The sequence below is a fragment of the Somniosus microcephalus genome, chromosome 6 (assembly GCF_052327205.1).
Source record: "Somniosus microcephalus isolate GS21.2 chromosome 6, FLI_Smic_1.0, whole genome shotgun sequence".
Classification (NCBI taxonomy): Eukaryota; Metazoa; Chordata; class Chondrichthyes; order Squaliformes; family Somniosidae; genus Somniosus; species Somniosus microcephalus.
Window position 1 is genome coordinate 246,684,262 of NC_140992.1, and position 11,733 is coordinate 246,695,994.

The 11,733-nt window shown below is 39.0% G+C and overlaps 1 protein-coding gene across 3 annotated transcripts in view; it reads left to right on the forward strand.

Moving 5' to 3' along the window:
• wwp2 (WW domain containing E3 ubiquitin protein ligase 2) overlaps nt 1-9,707 on the forward strand; it is a 172,961-nt gene extending 163,254 nt beyond the window's left edge. For all 3 annotated transcript variants that reach the window (XM_085991726.1, XM_085991724.1, XM_085991725.1), the window contains 4 exons: nt 88-192; nt 3,276-3,372; nt 4,942-5,014; nt 7,766-9,707. In XM_085991726.1, coding sequence (XP_085847852.1) covers nt 88-192; nt 3,276-3,372; nt 4,942-5,014; nt 7,766-7,865 — 375 coding nt within the window. In that variant the 3' untranslated portion in view covers nt 7,866-9,707. The remainder of the gene's footprint in view (nt 1-87; nt 193-3,275; nt 3,373-4,941; nt 5,015-7,765) is intronic.
• The last annotated feature ends 2,026 nt before the right edge of the window (nt 9,708-11,733 follow it).

Sequence of the window (11,733 nt, forward strand, 5' to 3'; positions counted from 1 at the left end):
TATGGGCAACTATGGTTCAAAGAATACTATAGCTTTCATCATGTTTAACCAGAGATAGCAATCAAATAATTTCTCATTTATTTACAGTTAATGCTGTGTGGAATGCAAGAAATTGACCTATCTGATTGGCAGAAGAACACCATCTATCGCCATTACACTAAGAACAGCAAGTCAATCCAATGGTTCTGGCAGGTGGGTAGCCCAGTCAATTCGACAGGTAAAAGGAAAACTCAGGACTGAGGATTCATTTTGTTTGGTGAAGGTCAGTGTCATAGCTGCTGCCTTCAGTCTGTTTTGGAATGGCCTCCATAGCAAGCTACCAAAACATTACTTGTCCACTTGTCACTGGGGACAATTAGAGGATTAAGGCAACAGCAACTACATTCCTTAGCACTCGAGCACGATTGAATGCAAATATGTAATGCTAGATTAGGCAGTACTTTGAAACTAATTGTAAATAGTAAATTGATTAAATGTAAAAATGTGACTGTCTTTCATTACTTTGCTTTTTCTAAGAGCATTTGATGGAATATTAAATTTAAAAATCATTTTTAAACACTGTTACTGTAGCATTTAACCCTTTTTTAAAAACAGCTGCAGCAAAATAGAGAGGAAATATTTCCTCTCTACACTATATATAGTATAACACATTTAACCAGTTTATAAGGAACAGGTTTACCATTTCGCTACCTATAGCACAAAAGGAAATCCCTTTAAAGTAATGTAGATGTAATATATTTGGATTTTCAAAAGGCTTTCGATAAGGTACCGCATAGTAGACTCATGACTAAAGTCAGGGCATGTGGAGTCACGGGATAGGTAGCAAAATGGATAGCAAGCTGGCTACAAAACAGAAAACGGAAGGGTTAAGGGTAGCTACTCAGAATGGAAAAAGGTAGGAGGTGGTGTTCAACAGGGATTGGTGCCGGGACCACTGTTGTTCACAATTTACATTAATGATTTGGACTCTGGAATCGGAACGACAATTTCAAAATTTGCGGACGACGGCAAATTAGGAGGGCTGCAGTTAACACGAAGGAAGAATGGAGCAAAATACCAGAAGACATTAATAAACTTGCAGAATGGGCATGCAATTGGCAAATGAATTTCAGTATAGATAAGTGTGAGGTGGTGCATTTTGGTCACATTCTGCTTGGATAATGCATGTCTGAACGGGGCAGAGGAGCAAAGGGATTTAGGGGTACAGATTCACAAATCACTAAAAGTAGCGACACAGGTTAATAAGGCTATAAAAAAGAAAACCTAGAATTAAAAAGAGAGAGGTTCTGTTAAGCTTGTATCAAACCTTGGTTAGACCACACTTGGAGCACTGTGCACCATATTATAAAAAGGATAGAGAGGCATTGAAGAAGATGCAAAAAAGATTCACAAGGATAGTACCAGAATTGAGCGGATATACACATCAGGAAAGGCTGAACACGCTGGGGCTCTTTTCTCTAGAAAAGAGAAGGCTGAGGGGTGAACTGATAGAGGTCTTTAAAATACTGAAAGGGTTTGATAAGATAGACATAGAGAAAATGTTTCCAACTGTTGGGGGGTGGGTGGGAAGTCCAAAACTAGAGGTCATAAATATAAGATAGTCACTAATAAATCCAATAGGGAATTCAGGAGAAACTTGTTTACTCAGAGTGGTGAGAATGTGGAACACAATACCACAAATAGCATAGATGCATTTAAGGGGAAGCTAGATAAGCACATGAGGGAGAAAGGAATAGAAGGATATGTTAATGGGGTTAAATGAAGAGGGGTGGGAGGAAGCTCGGGTGGAGCATAGACCATTTGGGTCGAAATGACTGTTTCTGTGCTGTAGACTCGATGTAAATGGTGTGGAAGTTTTTCTTTTGAAGTAATTTTTTTTTAAGTCAGCTATTTGTTTTGGTTTGAGTTGAAATTTATTTTTCTCTCTACCCCATTATGACACTTATTATTGGGATAGTCCTGTAAGTTCAAAATCAACTCATAAAAATCTTGGAGTTAAAATGTGAAGACATGTCCCAAAAGGAAGAAACTGACTTTGAGGATTGCATTTGATGAGGTAGAACATTAGGTAGCTGTCATATTTAGGAAAGACTGGTAATTAGTGGTTTTGGCTGCAAACATAAATACGGCTAAACTGCTGTGAAGACCTTGCACAGAGTTTTGTGCACAAACTGAACAGTCCACAAGTACAGAGTAAAGCCAGCTCTACGATTTCTCAGTTTAGACAAGTGATTATTCATTTTGGTTGTGTTTTTTGAAGTACAGCGAAGCCACACGCCATCCAGAAAAATAAATAAATGGTTAATAGCATTCTTTATTTTCAAATGACACTCATTTTACAACATGACAGGATGTAACCAATGAATCTTACTGCTGCAAATGTGTTATGCATTATGAAAACTGTAATTATGGAAACCAAAGATGCAGTGGAGGAAAATAAGGATCAAAATTCCAAAGCTATTGCTAAATTATGTTGCACCACATCTTATGGCTGGGATTTGCATTTACAGGTTTGTTCTCCTGCAGCTCAGCTGCTTTGCTGCCTGAACAATACATCGACTGAAATAGAATCACAAAACTCCACTACCTATTGATTGTTTGAGGGCTTTTCCTATTTTAGTTCAAAGCAATATGAGACTACTCTCTTCAGGGAATCTTGCTCTTGAACCCTGATTCATTGCATTGCAAATTTACATTGTGCTTTTCCAACATTTCATTGCCAATGAAATACCTTTGGAATGCGATAGCTAATGAAATAGTTGCAACTTTCTTATCGGGTTAGGTTGGGGACATAATTCTGACTGCAGCTGGTTTTTAAACTTGTGCATTGCGACTGGATTAAAATGACAGTCACCAATCCAAAACTAGAGAAAAAATGCCTCATTTTTGCCGCACACTTTTCCCTGAATAATGTTTAGGAGTTTGGAACCGTGGCTGATTATTTTACACCCCCCTCCCTGACCCAGGCCGCTGAGTCTGATTTCAGCATCCTAAGTCATACCCTGCAGGAGTTCAGCTAACTCAGCACAGACTGATAATTGAACTTGGGAATTTTCTGGTCTGTATGGCTTTGAACTACACTGGGTAGTGCCTTCAGCCAGTGGGGCTTTGGAGGAGCCCATCATTTGGTTTCATTGTGATTATTTTCTTCTTGTAAAGACAGCGGCCCTTTATGTAAAGGAATTACAGTGACCTAATTTGAGATGGTGGTAACACAGATAATTTGCCATGTATGAGCATTGTTACCTCGTGCCCTTGTTTTATTCTGTAATCAGGTTGTAAAAGAAATGGACAACGAGAAGCGAATCAGATTATTGCAGTTTGTCACTGGCACGTGTCGCCTGCCTGTTGGGGGCTTTGCCGAGTTAATAGGTAAGAAATTATTTTCCAAGGCTTTTAGGGCATTTTATTTCCGTTTTACTGTATACTACCAACAGTTTTTCAAATAAAATTTTTCACAAAGGCCCTCAGATAGGATTCTAACATTCTGACTTTTGGGGCAGGATTTTCATTCAGGAGTCGGGTGGGAGGCGGGACTAAAACCTTCGGGGTTGTAGTCCTGCCTCCATCGAGATGCGGCCAAGCCACGCGATTTTAACTTGATTGACCTTGTTGAGTCCACCCAGCGGGCTCAGCAGGCCAATTAAGGGCCACCCGGCAACAGGTGACGTCACAGACTGAAATTTCATCTGTCAAGAGGTTTTGACAGATGAAATATCAGCGTTTCACAGCTGTTTGAAGCTGTCAAACACTGACAGTCTTACTTCTAACACGAGTCCTCCTCCACAGACTCGGTTAGAAATCTCTCCTGCACAGAAAGCTGCAGGCTGTCACTTTTGACAGTTTGCAGCCATTCTGCTTTCTGTGCCGGTGAGATGAGGGACTCCCGAGACCTAAAGGAAGGAAGGCTGAAAAGGTATGTAAAACTTCTTTAATCACTTTAGACACACCAAACACACTTACCTTTGCACTCATGCACACATCACTCACCTGAACACCGACATCTTGACCCCTCCAAGTCCTTCAACCCGACGGCCCGCCTCCTCTAACTTGGCGTGGTTTGGAGCCGTTGGGAATCCCACACTTCAACCTTAAAAATAGGGATTAGGCTAAAAACTGCCTGTTAACAGGCAGTTAATTGGCACTAATCCCTTCCCGCCTCGGGTAGGCGGGTCCCAGTGCGGGGCGGGTACCCGCCTCCTTTGAAACGGGCAGGGAGGTGGGTTTGGGTGCGGGATGGGGTCGGGACCCCTGATTTCGGGATTTTAACCCCCCGCACGCCTCCAATCTCGACTCCACGGCCCAATGAAAATCCTGCCCTTGATCTCAAACTTTTTTTTGACAGCAAGACATTTAATGCTCTCTCTCTCTCTCTTCATTTGATGACTGATCATCATCATCATCTCAGGGCAAAAGAGCAGCTGACCTCCTTCCACTGCCACTTTGGAAGTGGCTGTTAAGTGGTGCATGATGATGGCCAGGGCAAAGCCCTCCCCCTAACCCCCACCCCCACCCCCCAGCCAGCCCTCACTCTCTCTATGAAAGTAACTCCTCTGCTCAGTGCACAGTGACGGCTGAGAACAAGAACCTGGCGCCTTGGGAACTGGAGGAGCAACAGGTCCTTCCACCATTCCATGGGCTGGTGATCCACTGCACTTCCAGTTTTTATTTTTAAAACTACAAAAAGATCCTCATTTGATTAAGTATCTTTGAAGTATACTTTCTAGCGAGTAGTCCAGCTTTTAAATGAGAATCTCACCACTTTTTTTTGTTCTGCTTTCACATAGCCTCAGGTGTTCAGATTTGAATCCCTGAACACAGTACGCGAAGTTTAGCAAGATTTAGTTGGAAATAAAGCAGAGGCTGGATCCCTGGTATCCAAATATTGAAACATATTGAGCTAATTACATTTTATTCATACTATATGAATTTTATTTACAGGGAGCAATGGCCCACAGAAATTCTGCATTGATAAGGTTGGAAAGGATACTTGGCTTCCAAGAAGTCACACTTGGTAAGTAACAATGAATTAACCTGTTCTTTTAAAAGAGAAAAATATTTAAAATGGTTTTTATGGTGAAAAGATTCTCTGAAGATGCACTTTCTGAAATCAGTGCAATTTATTTAGTCAGCTAGACTGCGGTGTAGGCAGTCCGTTTGTTGTATCCTTTAGTCTACAGTCACATCTGTTTTTTAACCCCTTGGCCAGCTACAGTGCAAATCAGAAATAAGGTAACATACATGGGGACAGTGGTTTATTATTGGTACTTTTTTTTCCACCTGATACTGTTTCTAGTGCTCCTAGATAACCATGTCACCAATTCGACACAGGCACACCTTTATCCCTCAGCCATAATCAACAGTTTAATAGTTGTCCTATTTTATATCTGCCCACTAAAAGAATACAGAACCTCTTACCTGTTGTAATGAAACAACATGAAAGAGAAAAAAGGTGGTCTGGAGACACATTGAAAATGCTTCTGTAGGGCATTAATAGTGCAGTGAATTACAATAACAACAGCTAGCATTTATATAGCGCCTTTAACCTCGGAAAATGTCCCAAGGCACTTCACAGAAGTGTAATCAGTCAAACATTGACTCTGAGCCAAAGGAGGAGATATTAGGAGGGGTGACTAATAGCTTGGTCAAAGAGGTTGGTTTTAAGGAGAAAGGTGGAGAGGCAGAGAGGTTTTGGGAGGGAATACCAGAGCTTAGGGCCGAGACAGCTGAAGGCAGGGCCGCCGATGGTGGAGTGGAGGGAGTGGAGGATGCACATGAGGCTGGAGTTGGAGGAACGACGAGTTCCTGAGGGTTGCAAGGCTGGAGGAGGTTGCAGAGATGGGGAGGGAGAGGCATTGGAGAACGCGAGGTAATGTAGGTCAGAGAGCATGGGGGTGATAGGTGAATGGAACTTGGTGCGAGTTAGGATACGGGTAGCATAGTTTTGGATGCTCTGAAATTTATGGAGAGTTGAGGATGAGAGGCTGGCCATGAGAGTATTGGAATAGTCATGTCTGGAGGTGACAAAGGCAAGAATGAGGTTTTCGGCAGGCGGTGGGCGATGCTGCGGCGGTGGGCGATGCTGCGGCGGTGGGCGATGCTGCGGCGGTGGGCGATGCTGCGGCGGTGGGCGATATTATGGAGGTGGAAGTCAGCAGTCTTTGCGATGGAGATGATTTGGGGTGGACAGCTCAGCCAAGGTTGCAGACAGTTGGAGTGGGAATGCTGATTGATTTTCCACTCCCTAGCACAGGGACTCCAAGGGCAATTTTAGCACTTTGGCCACTGCTTTAGTTAAGATCAACTAGCTCAGCACAGTGTATGGATTAAAAAGAAATACTAGTCTATAGAAAGTTGTATGAGTTCCATTGTTCTGGAATATTTATAGCAAATACAGGTGATTGTACTAAGTTACATCTGGAATTTGGGCTCCGTTATTTCAGGCAAATGTATGCCAGTGTAGTTTACGTTTAACTCTCCCTTGCATACATTTAGTTTGTTCTGATGTATAGCTATACCATAGCACTTTGTTCTGTCACCAGAGACAAATAAACTCTGGGAATGGAAAACTTTAACAGTGATCATTGGCACATTCACAAAATCTAATCCCAAAGCAAGCAGTAAGTCTTATGTTTTAATAAATTATCACCTTTTTAGTCATCTTTTAAGATTTAAAAATTGAGTCTGTGGTGCTGGGTTCATTTCCACCCCCCCCCCCCCCCCCCAAAATTTTCTAAATGTTTTTATTAATCACTTTACTGGTGGCACGTCCAAAGGAGGCTCTGTGTCCCGAGCTGGACAATTTGGCAAGTTTTCAACTAATTTGCTGTAATGCCAAAGGAAGCACTAATATTACAGCAATAATGCTATTGAAATGTCAGGAACAGCTTTATTTCTGTAATGTTAACTTACGACACTACTGCTTAAAATACAATTTTAAAATTAATAAATAAACACATTAATTCTACTTGTCCCATCATATATTTCCCTTATTATTCTTACCTAATCACTTTCCTACTTTCCTAAAGTAAAACTGACTAAAAAAATCTATTACATTTCTTTTTCTTTCTTCTGGTTCCCACCATTTTGGAGCTGGAAACAACTTTCACAAATCTCTGTTCTCATTGGATGAAAACTGGCTTTAAAGGCTAAGTGAAAGTTCAGAATGTTAGAGTGCATCAAAGGCAGTAGGGGCTCTGCTGAATATATTTCTTCCTGGCCCACAGCCCAACAGTTTCCAAATGGGTAAACTCATTTGAGGGACAACCACGTTTGGCCCCCACAAAATCCATACAGTGTTTTCCTCCCTTTCCTATTTTGTTACTGACAATATATCTGAGCAGAAAGCTCATTGTTAATAATTCCAGTGTTTTATGACTCTCTGAACTGATCATTGTTCTTCTCCTTTACTTCCTCCTTTTCCTCTTGTCCCCAGTCCTGTAATGTTAAATTCAAATCACTACAATTCCAGCTGAGATGCTCAAAATAAAATTGCAATTTCACTGCAGCTGAGCTTTTTGGCTCTGGGTTACATCATGACAAACTCTGCTGTCCTGCTTACTAAGGCAGGCTTTATTCTTAATCTGTTCCCATCTCAATCATGTGGTTGAGAAGGGTTCAATTTACAGGCAGATTGATCTAGGGGATCAATTACATGAAGGCAGTCATGCTTTGGGAAAGGGGGATTTTTGAAATTAGTTTTAAAAACACAGCAAGATATTGAAGTATGATTGGTGCATATGATTGTTGATGTGGGCTTTTACAGCTTCAATCGCCTGGACCTCCCCCCTTACAAAAGTTATGATCAGCTGAAGGAGAAGCTACTGTATGCCATTGAAGAAACGGAAGGCTTTGGTCAAGAGTAATGGGTTTTTTTCAGTGTACTTGCAGCAAGCTGCAGGGAGAGGACACCAAACAAAGCAACCTTGCTGAACTTTCAGAAGACGGTGCCTACCATAAGGAACTTTTAGCTTCATTTTGTCTCCATATATCCCTTTTAATTGGTCTCCATGTATATGTTTCTTTTCGTGTTACCATTCAGCAGGTTTTATGAATAATAATGCACATGCTATTTTTCAAAATTGAAATTTAAGTTGTACTTTTTTTCTGGATCTATCATAGGTTTATATTAAATAACTTCTGTGTTCTTAAGTACATTATCCCCTCTTTTAGTCTAAAGTCCTTTTGATAATTTATTGTTGCAATAATCTTTTAACTGACAGTTTCCCTTCGAAGTCAGACCAAGTCCACAGGGGCCACTGATTGGATAAATTCAACATTATGAAAAGGAATGTGAAACTGATGAGAATGAGTAAATGATAATGCAAATTCAATTATTTCAAAGTGAATGTAAAGCACTTCTAGATGACCATTACAATTGTGATTTTGTAACGGCTGCAGTCATGTGAGAAATATTTTGTTAAAAAGAGTATGCTTAACTGTGAGAAAATGCCCCAAATAAACAAAGCGACAGGTTTCTACTTTGCTTTAGTGATCATAGATAAAACATGAAGACCAGCAACAGACATTGTATTTCTGATACAGATGTTAGAAAATTTGCTATTATAATATCCTTATCCTTGTGGCTTCAGCAATTATCCAACATTGCTGTCTTTTTAAAAATCTGTATTTTAAATTGTATTATAGAAGCAGTATGTAGGATTGAATAATAATTTCTCACTTAAAATTCCACTCATTAACAGAAGTGCTACATCGCTTTCATTTTCAGGAATGAAATGTGAGATTTCGGGCAGAAGTGAAGACTAATTTAACAATTTTGACAAGCCTCATCATAAAATCGTATATTAGGTAATGAAACTTTGAATCAGTGGCTTTTCAAAATTGGACCTCATTTGCAAGCAGTAAATACAGTGGCTAAATGAGGTTATTGAGATCACTTTGAGATTAGGGTCATTCTTTGCTAAAGCTCTCAATGTTTAGTCTTCATTTCCATCCATGCGTGTAATGTGTTGGTTGTGGTGTCAAAAGGTAAAACTCAGCAAATGTTATGCCTAATTTTTCTAAAGTAATAGTATTTTATGAATATATTTAAAAATTCAACTAATAAAAGGTTGGCTTAGTTTTACCTTTTGTGCTGCCCCAGCTCTACTAGATTAATAGCTTTGCACCCTTTGGTAGAAAACTGTTAAGTATTTTACTTAATTATATCTATTGTATAATCAAAGAATGCAGAACAAAATCCCTTGTAAACAAGACATTATTTTTTTCAAAATAGAGAAAATATTATGTATAAAAATTGTATATTTGTCTTTCTGGAATAATCATAGAAATTTTATGGAAATGTTTTAAGTGAATGTAATAGCTGATGTTTGTTGCAAATATGTGGTAAAAGATTTGTGCATTTTTAACTGTACAGAAATGAAGTATGGTGCATACTAAGTCACTGTGCTGAGGCTGTAAGCTTGTTTGTTACTGACTTTCAGGAGACAATGATTCATGAAATGAGAGATACACATAAAATTTCCCAGTTTTTGAATTGCCTTGTTGTGGATTAAGTTTGAATTTTCAGCACCTATTGTGTTTTTGTTGATTATTTTTGAGATCCGATAAATTGAGCATTGTTGAATAATTGAAACATTTTCAAAAATGAAAGTTAATAAGTAGATTTAGAATATTGCCAAGTGAAGTCAATTTTGGGGGAAGAATTACAGTTTGGAATATTAATAAAAATGAGGATTTTAACACTTGATGCATCCAAAGAATTCAACATTTATTCTGATATTTTATTGTGTATCCATGCAAAAAATCTCTGCACCCAATAGCATGCCATTTTTGAATAGTCAACGCTACTTAATGTAAACATTTAAAAATATTTCCCACTGCTGTTCTATCTCTTCGTCAATATTTTTTTCCAGTTTATCTTTCCTAGCTCCAGTCTCATTCCCTCAAACTTATCTTTTTTCCAATTTATTACTTTGGTTTTTGTCTTCCTTATGTCTTTCTCGATCATTGTCTTATTATGTTGCAATCGCTATTACCTTAGGCATTTTTTTTTTTTAATTAGAAAAGGGAATAGTGCCAGAAGACTGTTGGAGAGATAATGTGATTCCTCTATTTAAAAAGGGAGATAGAACAAATCCAGGAAACTATAGACCAGTTAGCTTAACATTGGCAGTAGGAAAGGTAGTGGAATCTTTACTCAAAGATGTAATAGAAAAACATCTAGAAACCAAAAATATAATAAAGAATATTCAGAACAGATTTCAAAAGGAAAGGTCATGTTTGACCAACCTTATTGAATACTTTGAAGAAGTAACAGAAAGGGGAGATATGGGTAATGTAGTAGATGTAACATATTTGGATTTTCAAAAGGCCTTCCATATGGTACCGCATAGTAGATTCATGACTAAGGTCAGAGCTTATGGAATCAGGAAAATAAGAGTCGAAATGAGGTGGAGGAGCAAAGGGATCTCGGGGTACAGATTCACAAATCATTAAAAATAGCAATGCAGGTTAACAAGACCATATAAATGCAAACAAAGCACCGGGATTCATTTCTAGAGGAATAAATTGCAAAGCAGAGAGGTTATGTTAAACTTCTATAGAACCTTGTTTAGACCACACTTGGAGTACTGTGCACAGTTCTGGCCTCCATATTATAAAAAGGATATAGAGGCACTGGAGAAGGTGCAAAAAAGACTTACATGGATGATAACAGAACTGAGAGGTTATAACCATCAGGAAAGACTGAACAGGCTGGGGTTTTCTCTTAAAAGAGAAGGCTGAGGGGTGACCTAATAGAGAGAAGATGTTTCCACTTGTGGAGGAGCCTAAAACTAAGGGTTATAAAATATAAGATAGTCACTAATAAATCCAATAATGAATTCAGGAGAAGTTTCTTTACCTAGAGAGTGGAACTTGCTACCACATGGAGTAGTTGAGGCAAACAGCATAGATACATTTAAGGGGAAGCTAGATAAATACATGAGGAAGAATGTAGCAGAAGGATCTGCTGATAGGGATGATTGAATGAGGGTGGGAGGAAGCTCGTGTGGAGCATAAACACTGGCATGGACCAGTTGGGCCGAATGGCCTGTTTCTATACTGTACATTCTATGCAATTCTAAATGGCCAGTAAGTTCCTAATTTATCAATAAATGTGTATATGTTTTTAAATCATTTTCAAGTTTAAATTTCTGGCACAGTCAATAAGAAATTATTTTTAAACCTGTAGGATCTATTTAGTATGTAGAACCACCATCATTCAGATAATAGAACGATCGTTAATCATAATTTTATATAAATGGTAAATCTTTGTGTTTCTGCTATTCCTTTGAATGGTCTCATTATTCCATTCACTGCAAAAGAAAAAGTGCACTGTTGCCATGAAAGGAGCTTCTGTGCAGTCACTTTGGTTTCTAATACTCTTTATACGTTACACCAACTGCATCACATCCAGGTGGTGCCATATGTAGCCCAGCAGTATAATTAAGCCCTATTGGTGTTCCCTCATTCCTGTCACATTCTTGGGATTTGCTGCTGCTGAACCTTCCAAATAAAATATAAATAAGATAATCTTACTGACAACTGACATGCCCGCAGTTTTAAACATTTCACATTTTACAGTAGTTGGTTTATTTTGACTAACTGTATTGCATTAATAAAACCAATTTTTTCTGCCCTGGACTTTAAATAGTTTGTTTTATGGTTGGCTGGTAGCTGTACTGAGAAAACACTGGGCTTCTGTGCGGTGCACTGAGTGTCACACCCGAG